The 25,308-nt window shown below is 53.6% G+C and overlaps 2 protein-coding genes across 5 annotated transcripts in view; both read left to right on the top strand.

Moving 5' to 3' along the window:
* DGCR2 (DiGeorge syndrome critical region gene 2) overlaps nucleotides 1-10,738 on the top strand; it is a 50,357-nt gene extending 39,619 nt beyond the window's left edge. For both annotated transcript variants that reach the window (XM_074887809.1, XM_074887810.1), the window contains 3 exons: nucleotides 3,802-3,954; nucleotides 4,637-4,873; nucleotides 5,661-10,738. In XM_074887809.1, the coding sequence (XP_074743910.1) occupies nucleotides 3,802-3,954; nucleotides 4,637-4,873; nucleotides 5,661-5,902 (632 nt within the window). In that variant the 3' untranslated portion in view covers nucleotides 5,903-10,738. The remainder of the gene's footprint in view (nucleotides 1-3,801; nucleotides 3,955-4,636; nucleotides 4,874-5,660) is intronic.
* A 2,526-nt stretch (nucleotides 10,739-13,264) lies between these two features.
* Nucleotides 13,265-23,585, top strand: LOC141951383 (carbonic anhydrase 15-like). 3 transcript variants are annotated; one of them, XM_074887531.1, is made up of 10 exons: nucleotides 13,265-13,600; nucleotides 13,709-15,176; nucleotides 16,085-16,309; nucleotides 18,039-18,074; nucleotides 20,357-20,527; nucleotides 20,732-20,892; nucleotides 21,605-21,697; nucleotides 22,008-22,074; nucleotides 22,281-22,447; nucleotides 23,089-23,585. In XM_074887531.1, the coding sequence occupies exons 3-10, from the start codon at nucleotides 16,243-16,245 to the stop codon at nucleotides 23,305-23,307; spliced, it is 981 nt and encodes a 326-aa protein (XP_074743632.1). In that variant the 5' UTR covers nucleotides 13,265-13,600; nucleotides 13,709-15,176; nucleotides 16,085-16,242; the 3' UTR covers nucleotides 23,308-23,585. The 3 variants fall into 3 exon arrangements, with proteins under 3 accessions (XP_074743632.1, XP_074743631.1, XP_074743634.1); XM_074887530.1 differs by lacking the exon at nucleotides 13,265-13,600 and having other exon boundaries at nucleotides 13,683-15,176; XM_074887533.1 differs by lacking the exons at nucleotides 13,265-13,600; nucleotides 16,085-16,309 and having other exon boundaries at nucleotides 13,689-15,176.
* Nucleotides 23,586-25,308: the final 1,723 nt, after the last annotated feature.

Below are 25,308 nucleotides of genomic sequence, written 5' to 3'. Positions count from 1 at the left end.
TAATGGACTAAATGATCTCAGGACATCCCTTCCAACCACAACCATTCTGTGATACGGTTATTTCCTGGTATTTTAAAATAATCTTATCTGAGTGCACTAAGAAACTAAGGTTCTGAACTCCTCTGGAAAACGCAGGTCAACTCTTTTCATCAGAGGTATCTATTTCAGTCTGTTACAAAAAAGGGGTGCTTATTGGCTTCTAAATTTGCAGTTGGTCTTATTTGCCTTAACTACAGAAGTTAATCATTAAAGGCCACTGGCTCTTCCTTGCTGTCATTCATGTTTGTTCTGAGAGTTAAGCTTAGCAGATGATTGTACCTAGTGTTGCAGGTTGGTTGGTGAAAGTGTTACTGTAAAGTTGGTCTCAAAAGAACCCTCTAAGACTTAGTTTGAAGTTTTAGAAGGCAGGCATTCTTTATTGCAGCGCTGGATGCACGGGGGATCGTTCCACTTAACGTGCATGCCGAAACACAAGGGCATTTTGTATATTGTATTGTATACAATAAAAGAAATGAATATTTATGTGATTTCCAAGAAGTACATACCTATTTCCAGAGAATCTAGTGCATGTGTTAAGACATTGCGCAAGCATACTAAAATTTGTGGAAGGGTCTCCGAGGGGCTTCCACAGGGGTTTTTGGGGTTCTGTGGAGGTCCCTAGTGGTTGTTGAAGAGGTGTCTCTTAGTGTCCCTTCCGTGAACTCTGAGTCTTTCTTTCATATACGATCTTGTCTTGGCTCATTGCTCTGTCTGTAAAGTTTCTCAGCTTTCTTATCTTTGGCTTTCACAGGTGTCTGCTGGTTTATCTGCCCTGCCCGGGATGTACCCATCACAGTTGCAAAAATTATGTCCTTGGGCACATTCTTGTCTGAGGCCCCTTACAGCAATTAGCACCAACTGCTTGCAGACATCAGCTAGCAGGCATCAAAAGAGTGGGGAAAAAGCAGGAGTCTTCCGCTCTTATCAGCAGAGTTAAGACTTTGTCTTCACTTTTTTTATCTTCAGGAACAGTGTCATCCAGCAGACAGGACAAGATGACCTGGGATAACCTCATGCCGTGTTCTTTAATCCTTGCTTATTGCTGTGGGTCTTAAATATTTCATGAATACTGATTTGAAGAGTGTATTTTACCACATCCTTTCTGATCCTTAAGCTCTTCTTTCTGTACTGATGCTAAAAAAGACTGTTTCATTATACTCTTGCCTGAAGTGTTCTATTTTTTTTAGTAACAGTTTTTGAGAGAAGAATCATCAAGCAGTTGTCAAACTTCCTTCATAATGAAGTTACTTCAGCTAGTGATAAACACTGAAATTTTTAAATGAAGCATTTCAGTTTTCCTTGTGGGTGTTCATAAATGACTATTTCAGATGACAAAATTAATGTATTTATCTTTGTCCAATTCTTACATATGTCTTCCCTAAGCTCTGTTGCAAAGGAAAGAAAATGGTTTACTAATCAACAATAAGTAAATTAATCACCCGAGGAGAGGCTGGGGGGGGAATAAATCCTGCTGTTGGGTTGGCAGGTAATCAACTCTTACAGTGTGAGTGGGTGAGCAATGATTACAAGTAGATAACGATTACTCAAGGACTTGGTAGTAGGGGAATTTTTCAGTGGTAGGAGTAAGCTGAGCAATCACAGCTATACTCTCTTGAAAGATGCTTCTCCTCATTTAGTTGAAGATAAATAGCAGAGGAAAATCTTTCATTTGCTAATGCTGAAACTGAGGTAGTCTCTATTGCCACTCCATGGATATGGTAGAAAATAATTTTTCTGTGTGGCTCTTGTTTAGACAGGCCTGCAACTCTTATTCTTGAAAAGGTAACAAAAGAAATAAAGTACTCTGAAAGAGCTGATGGTATAGAAGCTTTTTTAGTGACTAAACTGGTTCGGCTATAGGATATTACTACTGTATGGAGTGTAAAACGGCATTTCTGAAATAATCTGTATTTATGTGGGTTGGAAATATCTGTGATGACTTACCTTGTTCTGTACAAGTTGGGTCTTTGTCTTTTTTTTAAATCTAGGACTTCATTTGAGAATAGTTTATCCAGCCAACCAGGCTGAATGTTAGGGGTTCTGACAGGCTGGGAGCAGTGTGATAGAGGCCCAAGATGCCCCAGAAGGTCCAAGAATTGCACTGGTAGCTGCCATAAAGAGAGAACATGGTCGTCAGGCTTTCTACCTACAGGATTACATCATGCTTGCCTGCGTGTATATTTTTACTTAAGTCACTTTATTTAAGGCAGTTATTAGCACTCATTTATGATGTTCATGAAGTCAGCATTGCCATAAAATTGAGGAACAGCAGCAGGTGTGTGGTGTTCAGGAAGGTGTGTTAGTTGGTCGATGTGTGACTGCATTGGTTTAAGCTTTGACAGTAAGAGTTGATAAAAGGTTTGAGAGCACAGAGGCTTTTGTACTGCACAGCCAGATTTGAGAGGGTGTAACATTTGAACTCCATGCATGGTGCGCTGTTAATGAATTTCTTGTTGCCAAGAATGCGTTACGTAATAAATACCAGTCTGTTAGCCATGTACTTCAACGATGTATAAACTAGGTGGATTTTTCTGTTACTAGCATTTGTCAGTACTTATAATTTTTGTGAGGCTTTTAGCTTTCTTTTGTAAGGAATCTTTGATACAGCTTTAGCTGTTAGTGAAAGGAAAAGTATTGAGAGAGCTCTTGCAGCTGTGGTGGGTACAGGAAAGGAGAGGTGGCCAGGATCTGGCTGGTCGCTCTAGGAAGTGCAGTGGCACTGCGGTGGCTGGGGAGAGGGCTTTGTACCTGGTACTGCTTGTGTCCTGGAGCAGTAGGTGACCGCGTTGTGCAGCCACTTCATCTGTTTCTTATCCACACCTAACCTGGATGTGTTTCTCGTTCAGAGCTCTTTAACAGGAAATTGGTGCAAGGAACCCAGCACATCATTTTTAGGTCATTTTTCTTTGTGTAGGGTATCTGAATGTGTGCATGCTACTTAAGCATAACCAAGTGTGATTAGCTGAATTGTGAAAAATTAATACCTCTCATGTCTGACACTGGTAGAATATCCCATAATTTGCTCACAACAGCCTTCCAAGTGTGGATCTGGTTAGCAGTGGTATAGAGCTCTCAAAGTCCTAAGCTCCTGGGTCTGTTTCATGTTCTGCCACTTGCTTTCTGTGTGATTCTATAAAAAGATTTAATTCCTGTTTACCCCAATCTCTTTGGTTCCTAAAAGATGATTATCATGTTGATTCACCTTTTTATGTTATGTCTAGTTCCTATCACTTAATGGTGCTAATCAATGACAGAGGGAATTTAGAGGACCACATCTTGGTGATAATGACAATGTTAGAGATTTTGTTGTTGGAAATGTAAAAGTTAAGATGTCCAGATGTCATGTAGAAAAATAGTGCGTAGATGTGCTAGTTCTTAGCTTTCCCATAGCTTCCAGGCTTGCTGTTCTCTTTAGTATAGCATATCAGCCAGGCCAGAGAGACAAGTGGATATGCAGAAGGCCGTTAACCTTTCCTTTTTCCTGTTTTCAGAGACCTGAAGCCTTCAACATTTTGTCCCTTTTGCTGATTCAGATATTTTTAGAAACATTTAGATCTTCGTCCAATAAAAAGATAAATCACCTGATGATTCATAATTTTCTTAAAAATTTTTTCTCACATATTTTTGAAATATGGAGAAGTGTTAAACCAGGCTAATTAATCTCCTCTCTACATTTATCTTTCCATTACTGACAGAAGAACGTCAAGAAAAATGAGTTTTGAACAAAAGTAACAGGCTTCTTTTATATGCTTTATGTAACAGATGGCAACAGTTTGTTTGACTCAATGGCTGGTGGAATGCGTCTGATCGTTAGCTGCATTTCCTCCTTCCTCATCCTCTCTCTGCTGCTTTTCATGGTCCACCGGTTACGCCAGAGGCGGAGAGAGCGCATAGAGTCTTTGATTGGAGCAAATTGTAAGTACCTTGTATCTGTAATGAGTCTTGATCTAAGTAGTGTATGTGCTTAAGAGTAAAGAGCAGAAGAAATACAAATCTATGGAAAACATGAGCGAAAGTCTGGTTATAAATTCTAGTCAGTACTGTACTCAAACGTAGCTCTGCACTGGCTGCCTGAACTGGTCATGATTTGTACAAGTTTTGGTTCTCTGAACCACTCCACATTCAAAGTAAAAACTTTTATGACAACACTTACCTTGTGCCTCGTGCTTATTATTGACGCATTGATGTACATAAAGGTCAGAAATGTCACAGTCCTGCTTGACTGTGCCTGTAGGTGTGTGTCATAGTAGGTTCTTCAAACCTGAACTTTTTTAGCCAATAGTGGAAAAATATTTTTTGTTTGTATGTGGTCCAAATCTGTAATATCTTCTATGTATGAATAATCTCCTTAGTTTGAAGAGGTTAGGTTCAAATTTAGATGTGATGCAGGACAAACAGGCTTGGGAGCAGGTGGGCCTGGGTATTACTGTGTAACTGCAGTAAGTTGACTTGTACAGGTTATGTAGACTTTTTTAGGTCTTTGGGAGACATGAGTTCCTTGGGTGTGAAAAGTGGAAAAAGGTGTTGAGATCTGCCTTAAATTGAAGAAGAAAGCATGGGATAAAGTCACTTACTACTTTTTCTTCTCTTGAAATAGTGCACCATTTTAACTTGGGCCGCAGGATGCCTGGTTTTGATTATGGTCCCGATGGTTTTGGAACTGGCCTTACTCCACTGCATCTTTCAGATGATGGGGAAGGTGGGGCATTTCATTTCCATGATCCACCTCCACCCTATACTGCTTACAAGTATCCAGATATTCAACATCCAGATGACCCACCTCCTCCTTATGAGGCTTCTGTCAATCCAGACAGCATCCTTTGTTCCACTCCAGGTACGCAGGCAATAACTTCTCTCTTCTTCCTCTTTTTCATTTTGGCTAGAGGGTAGATTTTTTTTTTTTTAAAAAACTATAATCGTGTGTTTTAGTGATTGTGACAGGAAAATATATTTCACAGTAAAATCTCCTATTTCTACGTTGGAAAAGTCTTTTGTTAAAAATGTATCATTAAGCTTGCTTTTTCTCAAAGGTTCTTTGGATACCCTGAATTACAAGTTATACTGCAAGCAGTTTAACTCTTAGACCTTACCTATTTTCAAGCCTTGCCTTGGATGGGTTACCTGGCTATCCAGTTTCCACTGTGCTGGTACCTTTTCTGGTCTTTTGGAGACAGGTCTATAGAGATTGGTATTAAAAAGTAGAACAAATTTCAAGTACAAGAGATTTTGAATAAAATATATCCAGCGTCTTCTCTCCTCCCCACTTCCCCCACCTACACCCCCCAAAAATTGACCAAAAATACCACTTTCTAATGATTCATCCAGTGCTCTTCAGTTTTGCAGCTGTGATATTCACATACTGTAGAAATCATTCCAGTTTGGGATTTTATAGCAGCATATCTTGCAAGATAAGTGAGCCTGATTAGTGCAAATATCTTATTTATATATTGAAGTTTTATTTTTGCCGCATAGTTTTCCTCTTTTGCGGTGTCATCTCCTTGTGCACTAATGCAAAACCAGGAAAAACTCAGAGCTTCCAGAAATGCAGATAGTAAATCTACTTGGGAATGTGAAATGATACACTTCATGTTCTGATTCTGCTTGTTTTTTGTCCTTTGCAGATGGAGTTCTTTCTCAGACTGTGCAAAGCAGTCCTCCATCACTAGGAAACTGTGATGTATCCCCGCAGCTTACAGAGGGATCGCTTCCTCCCTCAGTTGGTCCTTCTCCAGTGGAGCTGGAAGACTCTGCTGACAGCAGCACCTTTCTTGTCCCTCCTGACACACCGCTAAATGAAAACACACCGGCAGAAACTCTTACGGGCAGCCGTCACAGCCACTGTTCTCTCAATACCATTGTATAAAGGAGTAAAAAGCCGACTGCCAGTCAGAAATAGTTTTAGCAACTGTTTGCACAGACAAACACTAATCCGTGGTTTGAACTTCAGAAGGAATCTCCACTTTGTTTTCTGAACACTGCTTTTATGTTCTAGATTAGAATTGTGCCTCTCGTTTTTTGGCTGTTGTTATTCATTCACTAATTGGTTTGTCCTGTAAATATGGATTGTATAACTGCTCTTTTTTTCCATTGGCTGTGGAAAAGAGTGCAGAGAATTCCTTTGACTTCTAAGGAGGTGAAAAGTATGGGTAGTTTTTTTGGGTTTTTTTGTTTTTTTTTTTTTTCCCTTAACCTGAGAGGAAACAGAATCTACATCAGAAAAAAGCTGCTTGGATTTGGCTGGATACCACTGGACCCAGGGAACAGACGATGGAGAAGGAGGGTGGGGGCGGTCACTGTTCAGTCACTTGCTTTCTCTCTTGCTTCAGTGCTACACTTGGAAAAGGCAGAGAAGATGGAACTGCAGGGGAAGGGGCTGGGGGCCTGTTTTACAGAGCGGGAACACTGAGAAGCTAAAACACATGCCACCAAGTAAGAGTTACACAGTATAAAACATTTGTATGTCTTGATCTGCCTTGCTGTTTCAGAACACCGTAGGGACTGGAGGATGTATGACCTACGCAATATATGACTAGTGGGTACTAAGAAAACTGGGATTTGCAATTGCAATTATTTGTGGTTGGTAGCTGCAAAATCTCGTATTGTCGGGTAAACTTCTGGCCCATAAAGAAAACTGGGTCTGTGTAATGCTTGGGTCCCTTCGGTAGAATCCTCATATGTGTGAGGTAGTACTTTAGGGAAGAGATGGGGAGCAATTAACTTTGATGCAGTCTGATTTCACTATATGAAGCCCCTGTTTGTTATAATCCCATAAGGAAGATTGAGGTATTTTTCTTTGTAGTTTAACTCCTTTACAGTGAACAGTTGCACAAGACTGGCCTGGATAAAAGACCCTTGTTCTTGCTTTTCTTATTGCATGCTATATTTAGCATGTTAACTGTGTTTCCTCCCCTCCATTTTGCTTCTTTACAGTTCTACAAATATAATTTTAAGTGATCAACATGCACTGTAAGTGATGTTTAATTCTAATTGGACACTTGTTCCTTATCCAAGTCCCATAAATTGCCAACCCTATTCTAGACATTTCCCCTGTGCCCCCCAAACCATTTATCCAGGTCCCACGAGGGGTTATAATGAGGTTGGTGTACTTAATAAATCAGTTTCTTTCAGTCTGATGTGTCCTCTTAAATTTCCCCCCTCAGATTGAACTCTTTAATTTACAGATGGCAAAAAGATTCCTTCACCCCCCCAACTAAACCTAAAGTCAAGCACTGTTGGTTTTGGTAATGAGTGCAAAATACTCTTTACGGGTGACTTTAAGTTTGATTTCAGTGTATACATAATTTACCCTTTCCCCCCATCCTCCTCTTGCCTCTGCTTCTCCTTGACTTACTGTAGCAGTCAGCAGATGAGATGAATTATAAGGAATTTGTAAAGAATGCCCCTTGTGGATGTTCTCCTGTTACCTTATGAAGGGTACAAGCCTAGAGGGACAGGAAGAAAACACTGCATGAGGGTGTGTATGTGAACTATTTTTCTAGTAATGATGAGGAATCATACTTGTATGACAAATCCTAACCCACTGTTGTGGTTTCCCAGTGCAGCTGACTCTTTCCCCGTTGAATATGCTGCTACTTTCTATTCTGTGTCTTGCCTATAGGCTTATACTGTACTTGGGGATGGGTCTTGACAATTCAACTCCTTTTGCACAGAAAACTGTGAGATTCATTACTGGGATCATATCTGGTGTCTTGACATTCAGACACTTGCTAACAATCTTGAATCCATCGCAGAGCGTGAATCACAGTTCTGGGGTGCGCTGCTGGCACGCGAGTGGGAGGAAGCACTGTTAGGAGGCCTCTCCAGCTGGAGCCGTACCACCGCCCGCGTCCTGCTCTCTGGTTTGACTGGCTCTAACAGCAGTGGTACGAAACGAGAGGAGCAATTCTCCGCCCTGTGGGATCTCTTACCGTCTCCTCCTCTGAGTTCAAGTCCTGGTCTAATGAAGTGGATGGATAGCAGTAGTCAGAACCATGCGTACAAATTATTGAGCATTTCTGAAGTATGAAAATAAAGCGGGTTTTGTGCATTTTTGAGCACATTCATACGTTTTATACATTGTATGTACTGATTTTTCTTTAGTTTTATAGGTACGAATGTGTGTGTGCGTGTGTGTGTTTCTGGGTGGCGATATATATATATATATACATACTGTAGACGGTAACCTTTGTGCTGTGTCCAGCTAGGTGAAGCTAAGCACTGGGATATAAACTAGGCTCTTAGGGTTAATACTTCTCTCAAGCTGGCTACACTCTGTTGTAGGACAGGCTGTGATAGTGTACACTTAAGTAGGATGCAAAGTCTATGCTACTACAATCTGTTCCTGAAAAATATTTTGTTAGCAGTGCAAAATAGAAAACTTCCAATTTCTTTTGAAGCCAGATGGAATATTTGTTCTTTGTAGTATCCTAGCGCAATAACAAAAGGCCTTTTGGCTTGGTTTAGTCTCTGAAGCTGTGTTTTGTGGCTGAGGTGAACAGATACCTTACCTCACACTTCTCCTAACACTGCGGGAATCTGTTCGATATTTTTTTATTTTACTGTCAGTTCTGTGGTGAATTTTATTTGAAAATAAGCTCTGTTACAACTGGCAACTTCATGGTGGCTCCTGGTTGTAGCAATTCCAAATGGAAGCTTCTTTGTAGAAGCCTCGGTGTGATATTTTCCCCATTGCTTCTGAGCCTTTCCCACTTGTGTATTGGCACGGAGGCTGCTATTTTCTCTCTTTTTCCCCTATCCTTCTTCATCTTAACTGTAAACAAGGGAAATTTTGCCTTGAACAGAGCAGCTCACTAAGTACAGCTTGTTTACCTCTCAGTGAGCTTCTAATTTGGCAATAAAATTGTCATTTTTTTCCCTTTTAATGTAGCTTTTTCACATTGAGTACTTTCTCTTGGAGTAAGAGCCTTTGTAGCAGAAAACATCACAACTACTCAGACCTCTGGACCAACTGAGGAAGAGTTGTTTTCTTGACAGCAGTTGACTCCTCAGCAAACCTTCCTTGCCCTTGGCAAGGTAACTGGTAAGCGGTTTGTCCTGAGCACCAATTACAGAGGGTTGATGCTTACCTGAGGAAGACCTTTCTGTTTTGGTGGCCATTCAGTTGATGAGATCTTTGGAGTTATTTTGTACATGGATTCCCCCCCCCATTTACTCCTCTGGATATTTTTCTTAACTACTGACACATCCCAAATACCCCTGCAGCCCCAGCGGGGGAGATGACATTACCACATCATTCCCAGCAGCATTTCTCTTAGGATGTCTTTGACTGCAGTCGCTGTGAAGTCACAGCGCTCAGTTCTGCGCAGGGCTCATGCCTCCTGTCGTGGCCTCGGACAGAACCGCTCCTCAGATTCTCGATGCCCCGTCCTTATGACGTACTGTGGTGCCATGTTGAGGTCTCTGCTGTTCCTTCAAGAACAGCCCTAGGTAGTCACTTCTGTCGGTGTTACCGGTGATACCTGTACACAGTCTCACAGCAGCCTCTAATTTCTCTATTAGGTGAGTTGTAGAGTAATGTTAGGACGGTGGGTTTCATTCTGTGCTAGAAGATCAGAACGGTCATTCAGATGTACAGCTTGTCTGCGTAATGTTCGCTCTTGTCTAGTCTTGAGCCTCAGACTATTCCTTTACCCATCCACGCCAAGACACTGATCTAGAAGAAGAATGAAGTAGGTGGAAAACTTTTTCTGAAGGCTTCATCTTACAGTCAGCAGGTGCTCTGCCTCCACAGGTGTCGTGGGGTGATGGCCTGTTCATGCACCTCTCAAGTTTCACTTAGGAAGAAAATGTTTTTGTGATCAGTAATTATTACTGTTTTTTTTCCCATCTAATGTTAAATTAATTTGAAGCTGTTTTTAAAGATGTTTCTTGTCTTTCAGGTGTGGCTTTTCAGTGGCAAAGCGCTGACGTCGTAATGTTGCCTCATACAATCCATAACACGTGTCTCCTTTTTTCAGTTACTGAAACATCTTTTTTTCTCCCTAGCTAAGGAACATGCAATATACAGAAATTTCTTTTAAATTTCCCTTGCAGGTTGGGAGCTGGACGCTAAAATTAGAGCAGATGAGTGTAGAGGAGGCAAATCAAAGTTCATGCATTTTGCTTCTGACGTTCCCCAGTTGCAAATGAAATATATGTTTCTTTGGAATAGATGCTTTTGGTGGTAAAGATTTGCTTCCCCTAACAACAGTCTGCATTACCTGCCTGCTACGGTACGACATAGCTTTAATTTTCCAGTATTGTGCACCTTGAATGTTGAGTGGGTTGGAGTTGATGCCAGTGGAGATGCTGCACTTGCAGGCTGCGTGCGGGGCCGTGCTGCGCCGTACCCCGAGTGTCAGGCTGGTGGATGCCTGGGAAGGGAGGCTGCGAGAGAGAATGAGACATTGCTTTTTACCTTCTCCTGGAAAATAATTTTAGCCAACGCTGCATTTGCAGGCTTCTCCTGTGTAGTTGGTTTGTGACTGGACTTAACTGTGGCAGTGTATAAAAGATTTTGATATTCTGTGAAATACCATGTAGAATTTAAATTTGATACTATAATAATTCAGTCCCTGTGACACTGTTTTTTTGTTTTAACTTCTTTATTTGGGGTTGGCACTAATCTTCCTTTTTTTCTCAAGATGCTGTGAGAAACATTTCATCCAAATGCCAAATAAATTGTGTTCTGTAAGAGAAATGGCCTGTTCCAATGTCTCCTGATTTCTGCATCAGTGTGGTTCCTTGGCATTGCGAAGGAAGGTCTTGTTAAATTACGCTTCTGAGCTGTGATCTTGCAAAAAGATCAATAGATGCGTTTAACTTCAAGCAGGGAGGCTGCTGAAGACTCTTTGTGTACAAATACCAGTGGAATTTACCTATATTAGTGTAATTTTAAGAAAGTCTTGGCTGTGTACCCAAGAAGGTAAAGTGCATCCTAGTCCCGCTGTCCTCTCCAGGCCTGTGGGCAGAGGCCGAGTCCCTGGGCAGGAGGTGCAGGTGGTTGTGCTGGGTGGGACGGGGACCCTCGAGCCCCCCAGCTCCTGGCGAGGGGCGGCAGGGCTCTGGGGAATGAACCAAGTCAGTCGGAGTGTTGATGTGGCATTGGAGGGGGACGGTGTTAGCAGCGGGGATGCTGGTGGGAAGGTCTGGCAAGAGGTCTGGCTCTCCTGACCTCTTCAGCTGTTCCAAAATTCAGGCTCCAAACTTTTAATCAAATTCCTGGAGGAAGGTTTTGGGTACTTCACCCTTCCCTCTGCTGTGTTTTACACTCCCTGCGTGGTATTGGGGGCTGGAGAGGGGCCCTGGGGTGACCTTGGGTGCCTGGCAGGAGAAGCCTTGGCCGAGAGCCGTGTTTTGGGGTGTGCGGGGGGTTTCCCGTCTGGCACCCGGACCCGTCTGTCTTGCGGGGAGATGTACAGCAGATGGCGTTTGTGCTCGAACCACCCCGAGCTGCTTTACATCACTGGCAATGGCAATTCCCCTTGGAGCTGGGGGAAACGAAATGAGCCGGGGTGTGCAGGGGGAGAGGCAGCTCTCCTGCCCCAGGCCCCTTGGCCTGCAGCGAGCAGGGAGGTGGTGCTGCCTCTCCTGAAAGAGCCTGGAACTCAATGATTTAATAAAGCTGGCTGATAGCGGGGAATATTCCCACAAAAGAATTTTGCTGGATAAATAAGCCCCTCCAAACAGTTGTGCTGGTTTGGTAATGCAGGATCACAGCTGGAGCTGGCAGGCTGGTGGGTTACGGGAGGGGGCAGTACCATGCCTCAGTCAAACAGTCCCATCTCTTCTGTCCCAGCGAGGTGTGTTCAGCATCGCTGCTGGGTGCTGCTGTGGAAGTTACTTGTCCTGTCGTACCTACTCATAGCAACACAGCTGGAGACTCCAAACGTTAGTGTGGTCAGCATGCTGGTCAAGGGATGGGTCCCTTGAGAGTGGGAAAAGCTGTGCTGCTGGCACCTACCCCTGCCTCTTCTGGAGCAGTTGGGGCAGTGGGTGTAGTGCACGGGGCCCCTCACCCCTGTCCTGGTGACAGCTGCCTGGGTGGCCTACAGTACAAGTCCTGGAATCGGATTTTCCAGAGCCGTGCAGAGTCAAATTCACTTTACCTGGGGAAGTAGTTAAAAAATTAAAAATTGGACTCGTGATCACAGCCTGCCATGAGAGGGACTGGTTTTAGGTGCAGGGAAAGAGTGGCAGCTCCTTTTCACACAGTGCAGTCCTGGCCCTGGTGATGCCTGCCCACACTCTGAGTTGGGAGCTCAGGTCCTAGAAACATTCACTGCTTTTTTGTGAGCTGCTGGGCTCGCAGTGTTTGCTGTGAGTGCTGCAGAACAAGTCCCCGCAGCATTGCTGGGCTGTCCCCGTGCCCTGCTCGTGGCCGCAGCATGCGCTCATTGCTGAATGCCATCCAGCGTGCAGTGTCATTGTCACCGCGGGTGCCGTGGAGGGCTCCGCTCTCCCTTTCCTGTGCCCGCAGAGGGCAGCTGCCACCGCAGCCGCCTCCATCGCTGCTGGACCTGGACCAGTGCAGCTCCCAGATCCCAGAGCTTCATCTCTGCTCCGGGCCGTGAGATGCTGGTTCAGCCGCGGGCGATGGGACACAGCCCTTCCTTTGCTACTGGTCTCGGGGACAAACGCGTCTCTGTAGCAGCTGCCTGATGTCATGAGTGTTTGGAGGGACTCAGTCTGGCAGGGACCCCGTTGATGCTGCAAGACCCTGTGCAGATACAACTTGCCCTTCCCTCCTGCCCTCTTGTTGCCTGGGGGCAGGGGCAATGCTGTGGCTGCTGGGAGACACCAGGAGTGCCTGGAGCAGAGCTGCTCACTGCTGTTCCCTGGGGACACACGTGTGCGGGGGGATGCTGTGGCAGGGGCATTGCTGGGCAGCCTTCTGCTGTAAGCTCCTACCAGCTTAAAATGCATTTTCCTGGGAAGGTAATTAGCAGCTGCACATGTCTGGAGTGCTCAGCCCCTGGGAGAGTGCTGGGAACTTGAGGGCGTGGGTCAGATGTGTAAGGGCCATGTGCTGGCAGTGACCCTGGGGTACCAGGCTCTGGGGGGGGAGATGTCACTGACCCTGGCAGCGGGAGCATGGGATGAATGGAGGAGCTGTGCAGCGGCGGGTGGCCAGTGTGCATCTGCTGGCCACAGTGCCTCCTTTGTGCCGGCAGCGCACTCCTGCTGTGCTCCCTGCCCTGCTCCTGGATTTCTGCTGGGGCTAGCAGCAGCTTGTTACGGAGATCGAGGATCTTCATGGAAAATCAGAAGTGGCTGGAGTATTTATTGCCTGTGAACTTCACCTCCCCACTGAGCTTGCTTCTCTGGATGCCCGCAACCCTTCCTGCACCCATCCCTGGGTGATGCGACCCACACTCCGGCAGCTCAAGTCTGTCTTGTCGCTGTCCCCGTCAGCTCAGGTCCCTGGCTGGGCTCCCAGGCGGCAGCACAGGATTTACCTCCAGGAGCTGTTCTTGGCATCTCCGCTGCATGACAGTGCACGTGGTGGGGGTTCCCAGCAGGGTGGCACTGTGCCCACGACGGATCGATGGCTGCAGCTTAAGTAACTATTTTTATTTTTCAGCGGTATTTTTTCCCCTATCATGGCTCTTGCCCTTGGTGCTGTGACTACGCGTGTCTGCAGGGACCTCACCTGGCTCTGTGATGGCAGGATGATGGACGTGGTCTCTCCCTACGAAGACAGCACAGAGCTGCAGGATCGGCTGTGAGCTCACCACCACCACCGTGGCAGCAAGAGACTGGCAAGTACAGAGCGGCTCTTTCAAGGTTTGATCTGGTTCCTATAGAAACTGGAGGTTGCTCCTGCCTGGCGCTGGTGCCAGCAGTCGGCGGTGCGCCCCGGCGAGCAGGGCAGCCAGGGATGGGCAGGCGTGGGGTACGGCACAGCGCCTCAGTGCTGCCGCTGCCTTTCCACGTGCCTTGCAGCTCCCTCTGCTTCCTTGCTCTGCTCCTGCCCCTCGGTGGGGCCATGCTCTGTATCCCCCTCCAGCTGTGCAGGACTCTCCGGACCCCACGGAGCCCTGGGCTGGACGTGCCGCTCCTTGTCTGGCAGGGCCCTTTGTGGGACAAGGGACTCGTTCCCACCGCATGCTGGGTCGCTTGCTGCAGCACGGTGGTGCTGGTGTTCCCAGCCACATGGTTTCTGTGGTGACACTTCTGCTCTTGCCCTCCTTGCCAAAAATCACCACTGGAAAAGCCTGAAAACCTAAAAGGCTATCCTGGGGGATATCTCTCCCTGGTCAACGCCCTGGGGGGGAACAGCCCAGGGGCAGTGGGTCCCATCAGCTCCTGAGCCCCGAGGGTCTGGACTTCTCCTCCACTGCCTGGCACTTCAGGCCATCCCGCTGCCACCAGGTGGAGGTGCTTGTGCCACTTGGTGGGCTCATGTCTCCAAGGGAGGTCTCGGTCTTCCCTGGGTGCCAGAGCAGCCTCTCTCCTTCCTGGTGGCAATCGGCGCAGGCTGCGGACCTGGTGAGACCCTCCACCTTGCCTGCCCACCCTTTGCGGCTTGCTCCGGAAGGATGATCCCAGCCTTCTGCAAACTACCTCATCCCTGGAGCAGGGGCCAAGCATCAACCATGGCGCAGATCCAGAGCAGCTCGGGGGAGCCCTGTGCTGCCGCCCTCCTCTGCACCTCATGCCCATGCCCAAAGACGCAGCTCGGTGCTGCCCAGGCACCTGCCTGGGTCTGGCTCTGCCTGGGGGGACACGAAGGTGCCCTAAAGAGCCCCCACCAAGGACGAGCCCCATGGGGTGTGCTGTCCCCTTGTAGCACATGGCAGCCAAGTAGCTTTGCTGAGCCGGAGCCCATCCCCGGCCAAGCCGGCAGCAGGAGGCTTCTTCCCGCTGCCCTCATGCTGCTGCCGGGTTTGTTCATCCTGGCAGCGACTCGGCAGCGCTCCTGGCCAGGGCCAAGTGCCGGCGAGAGGAGCTGCAGGCTGGGCCCCATGGCCTCCTTTCCACTGCTGCCTGAAGATGGCAGGGATATTTTAGGAGAATGTGACAACACTATGCTCCTGTGTTTTCACCCCCTTCCTACCTGCCCACTGCGAGAGAGTAGCTCTGCTGGCAAGATACTGGCTCCTGTGGGACCTGCCTGGACGGCTGCAATGAGGACGGTGAGTGCTGCCTCCATGGTGAGGAGCTCAACAGCCGTGTGCACCAGCCCGGGATGCCTGCGCTGGGCTCCTGTGCTGCCCAGGTGGGTGCTGAGGCCCGTGCCCTGGTGCTGTCCCCCTGCCCTGGCTGTGCAACGCTGCGTGGCTCTGAGCCTGAGTTGCCACAGTGCAGCCTCATGCTGGCTGGAGGGGAAAGGGCCAAATCCTGCCCCACCAGTGTGCTGCTCCTCGGTGACCCCGGGAACTGAGGGTCCCCCATAGCGGGGCTGCAGAGGCCACCTGTGCCCTGAGGATGGGGTGCCGTGAGTTGCCCCAGGAGGGGCCTCTGTTTGCAGGGATGAGCAGGGCTCGGCCGTGGCTCCCCGTGGCACTGCCTACCCCTCATCAGGGCCGCAGCCACCACTCTCCCGCTGTGGGGGATGCAGGACCTGCTGCTGGCTGGGGGGTTGCCAAAGTTGGGGGGGAAGGTTGTCCCATGGCATCTGCCTGCAAAGTGTGGGAAGGGGATGGGGCAGAGCGGGTGCCTCCAGCCCCTTCTGACTACTGACAGCCCCCCTGAAGCCCGTCTGTGGCCCCACGGCACCGTGCGGGGGGTGAGATGGGGCACAGCAGGGATGCAGCCGAACCCCTGCTTTGGGGTTGGAGAGCAGGATGGTACCGGGGGGCTACCCCCCTCACCCCTCGGAGTGGGCTGGGCCATGTGCTGCACCCCCAGGTTTTGCCAGCCCCCTGCTCCCCTGCCTTGTCCCTGCTGCCTGCCCTTGGGCTGGCATCCCAGGCAGGGGCCTGGCACGGCGCATGGGGCTGGCTGGGGGCCGGGCCGCTCCCCCCCCCCCCCCCCCCCCCGCCCGCTCCCTCCTAGCAGCCGAGGAGTTAAATACCCAGCCCTTGTGATGAATATTTAACAGCAGAGCACAGGCTGGAGCGGAGGATTTCTCCGGGCTGCCTGGGCGCTGGCAGCGCTGCCTCCCGCCCCAGCCCCGCCGTCTGCCCGGGCGCACTGCGGAGGAGGACGGGGCGTCGCGGCGGGGCCGCCCGCCCGCTGCTGCCCGTCCCTGCCACCAGCATGGGGACGCAGGGGCTGGGGATAACTTTTCTGACTTTGCCTCTCGTCGTGCGAGCAGCCGCGGGAGGTGAGATGCGCTGCCTGCCCGCCCCCCTCCCGGGGTGTCTGGGGTGGCCGGAGGGGACGGCGGGTCCCTTCGGTGGGAGAGGATGAGGGGGTGCGGGGTGTGGGGCTGGGGTGCGCCTGTGCCAGCCCTGTTTCTTCCTTTCCTTTTCCCACATGCTGGGGGAGTGATGCGGGGCCGGGGGGCTGGGGGCAGCTGCACTAGTAGGGCTGGAGGCAGGGACTGGGGGATCTGGTCTGGCCTAGGAGCCATCTCCAGCCCTTCCACTATCCTCCTGCCCTCCCACCATCCTCCTCCCCACTGGTGGATGTCCCCACTGTGCTGCCAGGCTCGGGGAGGTCTCAGCCTGCCTGGGGCTACCTGACCTGGCAGGAGGTGTCTAGGCCAGGGACCCCTTGGTGTAATTTGGGTCTTGGGCTTCAGCCCACCCACCCCACAGACCTGCACCACTGGGAGACACCAATGAGGATGAAACCTCTGGGCAAACTGGCACTGCTGTCCCAGGACCGAGGTGCTGGGGTGCTCACCTGTGTTTGGGCCAGGCTTGGCTCCTGCCAGAGGATGCTCGAGGTCGGGCGAGGTCTGGTGGGTGCGGATCCAAGGGTCTCTCAGGAGCTTGGCCTCCCCCTGGGCGGGGAGGAAAGCTTGAGGTCCCTGCCCTGGGGAGACTCTGAGTCCTGCACCGTCCTGCTCCCGGCTCTCCTCTGGGGCTGGTGTCTCCTGTACCGCCGTAGCGAGGATTGGGGTGCGGTGCTGGAGGCTGGGGCGATGAGCAGCACAGGTGGAGGCAGGCAGGGCTGCCTTCGTCCTGCTGGTCCGAGCAGTTGTGGCTGCCACGAGAGCGTGGCTCAGCTTGCCTGCAGCCGGCCCCATTGGCACGTCCCCTCGGCCAGCAGTGGGGACCTTTTGTGTAGGCTGGCCCCAAGCAGCACCGGGTTGCTCTGTGCCTCCTGCCGGGAGCAGGACAGGGAGCTGAGGAGGGAAGAGGTGCTCTCCCTGGCTCCCATTGCAGAACCGGTGGCCCTGGGTGGATGTGCAGACAGCAGGAGCAGGGCTCCAGCTTCCTCGGCATCTCCTTGGCATCCCCGCGTCTGCTGCACTGGCACCCGGCATCGAGTGCGTGGTCCCGTAGCCGCCCCGAGCGCAGGCAGCAGCGCTGGTGGGAGTTCGGCAGCTCTGGCTGAGGTGGCCCTGAGCGATGGGGCTGAGTGACGGGGTGAGCCGTTGTCCCCGCAGCGTGGGCAGAGGCCTGCCCACCGCCACCCCCTGCCTGCTGCAGCCCCCAGCAACCGCCTTCTGCTGCCAGCCCACCCGCGGGGAGCTGCAAAAAGCACCAGGGGAGGGCTGCAGCAGCCCCCCCTCGGCTCCTCGCTCACCCAGGGCTGCTGGGGGGCAGGTGAGGTGTCTGGTGTGGGGCGAGGGTCTGCCTTGACTCCCCAGGGTGGGTAAGGAGGGGATGGCCCCACAGCAGCTGGGGAAGGAGCCCTGTGAGCAGGGAGCTTTGGTCGCCTTGGAGCGGAGCAGAGTGATGCCGAGGGAGGTTTCCCTGCGGAGCGGCCGGGGGAGGTAGGGAGGGTGCGAAAACACCAGTGCCAAGAATAACCGGGATGAACACAAGTGCCAGCGGGACCCTGGCTGCAATGAGGGGTGCCCTCACCATCGGGGGGGAAGGGTCTGGGAGTGGGTGCCTGTTTCTACCATCACCTGACCTGACCTCTCCTCTCTCCCACAGGGCAGTGGTGTTACGACTCACAGGACCCCAAATGTGGTGAGTGGTGCCATGTGTGGGGTGGGGGGTATCGGGACTGTGTGGGGCTCGGACCCCTGTATCCCCTGCACCCTGGGCAGCATCAGCGAGGCCACAGTGGGGAGCATGGCTTGGAAAAGGGCAAATCCACCCACACCACTCCAAGGTGGGAATGGTTAGAGGAGCTTCACTTTCAGATGTGCTGGTGTAGAGACTGGAGACAAATGCCTGAGCCCCTTGGAGCAGCTCAGTCCCCGTCCCCCACCCCAGCCAGGTCTGGGTGTTCCCGGGGTAGCACCAGCCTCTCCCCTTTCACCTCAAGCATATTAAATCCCAGATTTAAAACATGCCATTAGCAATCCCAGCGAGGCGCAGGCATCGAGGGGGCTGTGTGGTGCAGGGACCCGGCTGGAGGAGGGACAGCTCCATTTGGGCAGGCAGCAAGCCCTGCCTGCCTGCGCTGGGGACGGGAAGCATGGCTGGGGGCACTTTGTCTCAAGGCATGTAAATAGCTTGTAAAAGGTTAATTAAGGATCAACGAGCATTTAATCAGCTGTTACGGCCCAACTGTTTTATAGCTCTTGGGTTTACATGCCCCGTGCCCAGCTGCCGTGGCACATCGGCTGTGGCCGGAGAGCGTGAATTGCTGGGCTCCACTTATCCCTGCCGGACCAATGCTTGGTGTTACCATCAATTTAACGTCATCAGGCCGGCGGCGAGGGCATATTTCAGCAGGGGAGCAAGGCCGGTGGGAAGCGGCTTGGGCAGCGTGGAGCCGGCCATGTGCCCACAGCAGGGCTGCAGGGAATGGTACCTTAATGAAGGCACTGGGTAATTTGTGGGGCCACCTGGTAGCATCATGCCAGGGAGCTGGTGAGGCAGTGGCACGACCAGGCTGTGACTCCCAGGGTTTCCAGGCAAAAAGCTGCCTGGAGTAATGAGACGAGAAGGGAAGGAGATAGGGCTGAGCCCAGGGGGCCAGGAGGTGGGGGTGAGCGTGTGTTTGTGGTTTTGTCTGCCCAAGAGGAAGGTTGGTAAATGCAAGAACTGAACCATGGGGCGCTGCTGGGGGAACGGCACCCCCAGACCCTGGTTGTAGGGGATATGGGGGGTGACAGTGTGTGGGTCAGCCAAAAGCTGCCTGACCATAGTGTGTGCCAGAGCAGAGCCAGCGGTGCCCATGGAGGGATGCCCTGAGCTCCCGGGACTGGGGGTGCCCCAGGTGGGCAGTGCTGGAGACGTCGGGGGAGCTCCCTTTCACCGGACGGGACTGCAGCCCAGCCGCTGGCAGTGCCCAGGGCTGACACCTCCACCCTGAGCACCTGCAGCTCGGGCTGGCCCGGGGCCACCAGGCGAAGGAGCGGGATGTCACAGCAGCCACACTGGAGCAGTGACCAGCAGGATGGCTAGCTACATCCCACAGCTGTGGACCACAATGAGTGTTGTAAGAAGAGATGGTGCTAGGCTGATGAGGGCAGCGAGCCACACATAGGGGGTGTGTGGTCTGGCCATGGTGGCAGCTGTGGGGACCTCTGCTCACAGCTCCCAGGCAGCATTGTGGGTTGGCAGCGGGTCCAGCCGGCTGCCAGCGTTGCCGCATCCTCGCCCAACTCCTGCCACGGTGACCCCCCACCCTGGGAGCTGCCGACGGGTGCTGTGTGGTCACGCTGGACTCCATGTCGGGTTTGCCCCAGGGTGAGCCGCGTGGCCAGGATGCACTGTCACCTGCCGTGACCGGACAAAACCAGCGTGGGTAGGCTAAAATATGGTAAAACCCAAACCATGTGTTCTGTGAATGGGCCTTATGTCCTTCACCCCTCCTCCTCAGCAGCTCCTGTCCATCCTTCCCTTGCAGACGCTCTATGGGGTAGTTTGCTCCTTCTGTTTAGAGCAACCCCCTGCCCAGCCCTGCCGTGAGCCCCAGCCTGGGGGTCGTGGGGGGGACGACAGCTGGCGCAGCCCCACAGTGAGGGTTTGCTTGCAGGGACGGGCAGAAGGGGCTGGGAGAAAAGCCTGCCCTTCACCAGTGGCAACGAGGAGGGATGGACACTGCTGCCAGGCTAAATATAGCCCCCAGCCCCTGAGGAAATCCTGATGAATTATGAATGAGGCTGCACTAAATCCCTGCTCATCAATAGAGAGAAAAGTTGGCTGGGCAGGAGGGCAGCTCCTGCGGGATGCAGGCGAGCACGGCAGGGCTGGGAGGGACAGCAGGGCTGGCTGGGGACCCAGCCACCCCTGGTCTGGTGTCCCCCCTGGAGGTGGCAGTGGCTGCCCGTGGTTCCCCTGCTCTTCCTCTGCAGGCCCCAGCCACTGGAAGGAGCTGAAAGCCATGTGCGGCGGCGACAAGCAGTCCCCTGTGAACATCGACAGGCGCCGGCTACAGCGGGACAGTGGCCTTGGAGACATCCTCTTCGAGGGCTATGATCAGGCCCCCCCTGGCACATGGAGGCTGGCAAATGACGGGCACACGGGTGGGTGCTGTGGCCGGGCACCCTCCTCTGCCCCGGCTCACTGGGCACCATCCTGGCTGGGGCTTGGCTCTGCCACCACTCCTGGGTCTCGGGCTGGCTCCTGCCCCGTGGGTTTGTGTTAGTGCTACGAAGGAGCCTGGGCAGGACAAGCCCAGGTGTGCCAGGGCTGTCCCCCATCCTTACCCCGTCCCGCTGCCCTTGCAGTGATGCTGAGCCTGGCAAGCGAGTCGGCCTCTGAGCACATCACCATCAGCGGTGGGGGCCTCCCCGGCAGGTACCGCGCGCTGCAGCTCCACTTCCACTGGGGCAGCCCAGTCAGGAACGGCTCTGAGCACACCCTTGATGGGCACCAGCTCCCCATGGAGGTAGGTGAGAAAAAGCACCCATTGTGCTCTCTGGGTGGCCCAAGTCCTTGGTGTGACAGAAAGGTGTGATGCTGGTGCGTCCCAAGGCTGCCATGCAGTGGGGGGACCAGGCTCTGTGGCGCTGCACTGACGGGTTCAGCCGTTCTCCCTGTGACCACAGCCTTGCACTGATGGTGGGATAATGGACAGCTGCTGCACAGGGTACCTGGGTGGTTAACAAGCAGCTGACATGAGACTCAAGGCTTTTCTTTACCATGCGTGGGCCAAGCTGCCTCGTCGGAGGCACTCAGTGGGGTTTGGAGGGCTCTGCACCCCACCGGGACTGCACGCTGGGTCAGTGAATGCAAGCAAGAGCGTGTAGGAGCATGCTGTGCCAAGAGCGTCAGGATCCTTCTGGAGTCTGTGCCTCTAAAATATTAATTGTCTGCCAAAGGAGAGCAAAATTTATGTATTGCGGCTGGTGAGCACTCTGGGACTGCTGGCCCCCCTTCCCCACCCCCTTCAAAGGATGCTCACTTCATTGGGGTGCTCTGATCCTCTGAGGGGCCGCCCTGCAGAAGCACCCATGGGACTGGGAGGGCTTTTCTTGGGGGTGGTTGGCTCAGTGTCTGACTGTCCCAGACTGGCCGAGGAGATCTGTGGGTGAGATCCCTGCTGCCAGTGGTTGGCCAGGGGTGGTTGCCCACGCTTGGTCCCTCCGTGCTTTCCCCAGCTGCACATCGTCCACATCAATGTCAAGTACCGGACGCTGGCAGAGGCCAAGGGGCATCCCAACGGGCTGGCTGTCCTCGGCTTCTTCTTCCAGGTGGGTCTGCAGGGGCTCACGGTGCTGGTGGGAGGGGACCCCGCAGGGACAGGCTGCTCACAGTGTGGCTGGGGAAGCATTGTACGGCTGCCCTGAGGGAGTGGGAAGGGGCAGGAGGTGCTGGGGAACCTCAGTGGTGAAAGGTGCCGTGCCCCCCCCACTGGCTTTGTGCAAAGGGGGTGCCAGCTGGGAGCTCGCCCACCCCCTCTGTGGTGACGTGGGGCTGGGGCAGGCTCTGCCTGTGGGTGCTCGGTGGTGCTGGATCACCCAGCTCTGCCTTGCACCAGCCGCTTACTCTCCCCCTGTGCAGGTCTCTGAAACCCCGAACACCAACTACAACACCATCGTGGCAGGACTGAGGAATGTCTCCCACACTGGTGAGTCGCCTCCTGGTTGGGGCAGGGGTGGAAAGGGGAGAGACCCCAGTGAGGGGGGGCAGGGGTGCGCCCTGGCGGGTGGGGTGGGGGGGGACCTGCTGGTCCGTGGAGCTGTATGGCTGAAGGGAAACTGATGGGGGTGGCCCTGCTGTCCCCACCATGTCCCCGGCACGGGACGGGCTGAGTGCCCGTGTCTCTCCCCACAGGGGACGCTGTGGATTTGGCTTCCACCTTCCGCCTGAGCACCCTGCTGCCACACGCCGGCCGGCTCTCGGGGTACTACCGCTACCAGGGCTCCCTCACCACCCCTGACTGCAGCGAGGTCGTCGTCTGGACCGTCTTTGAGGAGCCGGTGGAGATCGGCCGGGAGCAGGTACTGGCATGCAGAGCCCCACTCTCCAGCACCCAAAACCCCTGGGTGGCCCCTCTCCTTGACCTTCCTGACCTGTAAGCAAGAGCACAGGGAAAGTCATCTCTGTAATAATGCTCCTGGCAACCTGGCAATTAATTTTATGAGGGGTAAGTAATGGAGCTATGGCCACCTGCCAGTGAAGAGAAATCCCATTTGTAGCGCTCTCTCACCCAGCCCCTGCAAATGGGAGCAAACCCATTGGAGCCTGGAAGAGGCTCCAAGATGGATGGATGGATGGATGGATGGATGGATGGATGGATGGATGGATGTTCTCTGCTGCCCAAGCATCTTAGTAGACATATTTCCTTGGGGGTGTCATGGGCCAGCTACTCTTTAAGTGCTCAGCACAGCCAGTGAAACGTGATTAGCTCCTTTAAAACTCAAGAGCTGATCCTTGCAAGGCCCTGGCTTGTGTACTTACCCTCCAGGTCTGGTTTCAGGAGAGCGGTGAGGGGTGTCAGGAGGACACCCGTCAGCATGGGGCCATGCTGTGGGGCCTGTGCCATCAGCTGTGGGGCAGCACAAAAGGGGGCTCACAAGTGGGTGGGGGCTCGGGGTGCCCAGCGAAGCAGTTGCCCACCCCTGCCTCTCCCCCTGCGCAGCTGCAGGCGTTCGTCAGCACCCTCCACTTCCCTGCCGCCGGCCCCGTGCTCCTAAAAATGACTAACAACTTCCGCCCGCCGCAGCCCCTCCGCAGCCGGAAGGTCTTCGCCTCCAGGGCGGCCACGGCCAGCGGCGGGTCCCCGTGCGGGGGCCGCTGCCAGCTCCTCTCCCCCCTGCTCCTGCTAGCCCTGCTTGGCCCCTTCTCACCAACCCTGTAGAGTCTGGCCCAGCCTTTCAACAGTCTCCACACGAGCATCGCCCTGCTGCAATGGTGATGGGAAGGCAACACATCTGGTTCATGGGTAAATGGGAAAAAAAATTTAAAAAAAAGCACGTCGAGACCTCAGCTGGGTGAAGATTTGGATACCTGGATCTCTGCAGAGGTGAATCTCTGCAAGCCTGGAGCCTCCCTTGCAATGCCCCTGTAGCCAGGTGGTGGGGGCCACCAGGAGGGCATGCTGGAGGGGCTGGAATAAAGCCGAGGTCCTCGCTGGTGGCTGCGGGTCGCTGCCTCTTTGGGTCTGTGTCCCTTCGGCGTTGCTGGGGCAGGGTGCTTGGCACGGGGGTGCGGGCTTAGTGGGGAGGGAGCTGGGGGATGGTGTCTGGGTGGCACTTGGAGATACTGGCCCTGCGCATGGCTGCGCAGGCGGGTATGAGACTCTCCCCCTCCTCCCTGTGCAATAAATTCCCAGGGCCAAATCCTGACCCTGCATGTGGCTCAGGGTCCTTGCAGCCCCTGTGCTTGCAGACGCTGCCCTGTTGCTTTCCCCAGGGTTGGGGCTGGCTGATGGAGGGATGGGGCTGTCCCTGGGGATGCAGCTCCCCTCAGTGCCCTGGGGCAGGATGCAGGGAACCGATGGCTCTTTCCACGGAGCTAATTTTATGCTGGCAGAAATAGCTGCAGCTGCTGGCGCTACTTCTGTGCTGACTGGCAAGGTGGGGGCAGAGCCAGGGCCCAGGCGAATGGAGTGGTTCATAATTAATGTGCTGAAGCTCCAGGCGTGTTCCTGTCTCCCCCTGAATTATGGGTGCAAGAGCGCAGGTTGTTGTCTGGAGCAGAGTGGGGCGGGTTGAAGTTTTCATCATTTCTGGGGGGGAAAATGCTGCCACTGCAGGGCTCCAGCCCAACCCAAGAGATGGGTGCTGCACCCATGGGTCCAGGGGGCCTGAGCATCCTCCTGCCATGAGGCTTGGGCTCCCTCTGAAGCCTGCAGCAGGGAAAAGTCATCTCCAGTGGGTAAAGGGGCCCAGCCACAGACCCCATGATGCCCCCACTGGGGTGCTCGCAGGCCCCCGTGGTGCTGGGGCTCTATAAACCCACCCCAGAGCTCAGGTGTGGGGACTTGGAGCAGCCACCCTGGTCTGGAGAGGGAAGGGCAGAGCTGGTGCTCGTGCTCTGGGGTGCTGGGTGCCGTTGGGTGTGCAGCACACGCAGGATGCTGAGTGCGGGCTGCCCTGGGCTGCTGCAGCCTCCTGCCAGCGGCGTGGTGGTGACCGTTGCTCAGCTCGGTGATTCCTGCCGGGCTCTGCCTGGCAGCAGTGGCCTCGCTCAGGGCCTCTGTGCTGACCTTTCATTAAGGCCTTCGTTAGGGCAGTAACGGCCGTGCTGGGGGCTCAGGCCGGGGGCAGCCGGCAGATGTGGGGTCACGCTCGCCTCATGTGCCCAGGACAGCCTGGGCTGCCACCGCCTCGGGGGGCTCGGGCTGTCCCCACCCGTGTCCTCCCCCACACACCCCTCCCGTGTGCTGCCGTGCCCAGGTACGGCCCCGGGCGGGGGGACACGGAGGGGGGGACATGGGACACGGGCGGGGGGACAAGGGACACGGGGGGGGACACTCGGGCCATGAGGGGGCCGGGCGGGGCGCAGCAGCCGCCAGGGGGCGCCCGCGTCCCGCCTGCAGCCCCCGCACCCCGTCCCGCCGCCACCCGTGTCCCCGTGTCCCCCCGCCCCCTCCGCTCTGCCCTGTTTCCCCCCGTGTCCCATCATGTCCCCTTGTGTCCCCGTGTGTCCCTCGTCCCCCCACGTTCCCCCTGTCCCCTCCATGCTGTCTGTACCCCCATGTCCCTCGCTGTCCCAGCGTTCCCCCCGTGCCGCAGTCCCCCCTGCCCCGCTGCGCCGCCCAGCCCCAGCCCCTCGCACCCACAGGCTGTGGGGCCACTGCCCCACGAATGTGCCCTGGCCCAGGTGGCAAGAGCGGCGGGTTCAGCCGCAGAGCATG

Source organism: Strix uralensis, chromosome 17, assembly GCF_047716275.1.
Source record: "Strix uralensis isolate ZFMK-TIS-50842 chromosome 17, bStrUra1, whole genome shotgun sequence".
Classification (NCBI taxonomy): domain Eukaryota; kingdom Metazoa; phylum Chordata; class Aves; order Strigiformes; family Strigidae; genus Strix; species Strix uralensis.
Note: the sequence above shows the minus strand (reverse complement) of the source record. Positions and strands in the feature narration are given on the sequence as shown.

Excerpts from the sequence above, each read along its gene's own strand:
- LOC141951383 (XM_074887531.1), top strand. The coding sequence starts at position 16,243 with ATGGGGACGCAGGGGCTGGGGATAACTTTTCTGACTTTGCCTCTCGTC. Across the intron at positions 16,310-18,038 it reads CGTGCGAGCAGCCGCGGGAG|GGCAGTGGTGTTACGACTCA; the intron begins GTGAGATGCGCT and ends TCTCTCCCACAG. Across the intron at positions 21,698-22,007 it reads TCCTCGGCTTCTTCTTCCAG|GTCTCTGAAACCCCGAACAC; the intron begins GTGGGTCTGCAG and ends CCCCCTGTGCAG.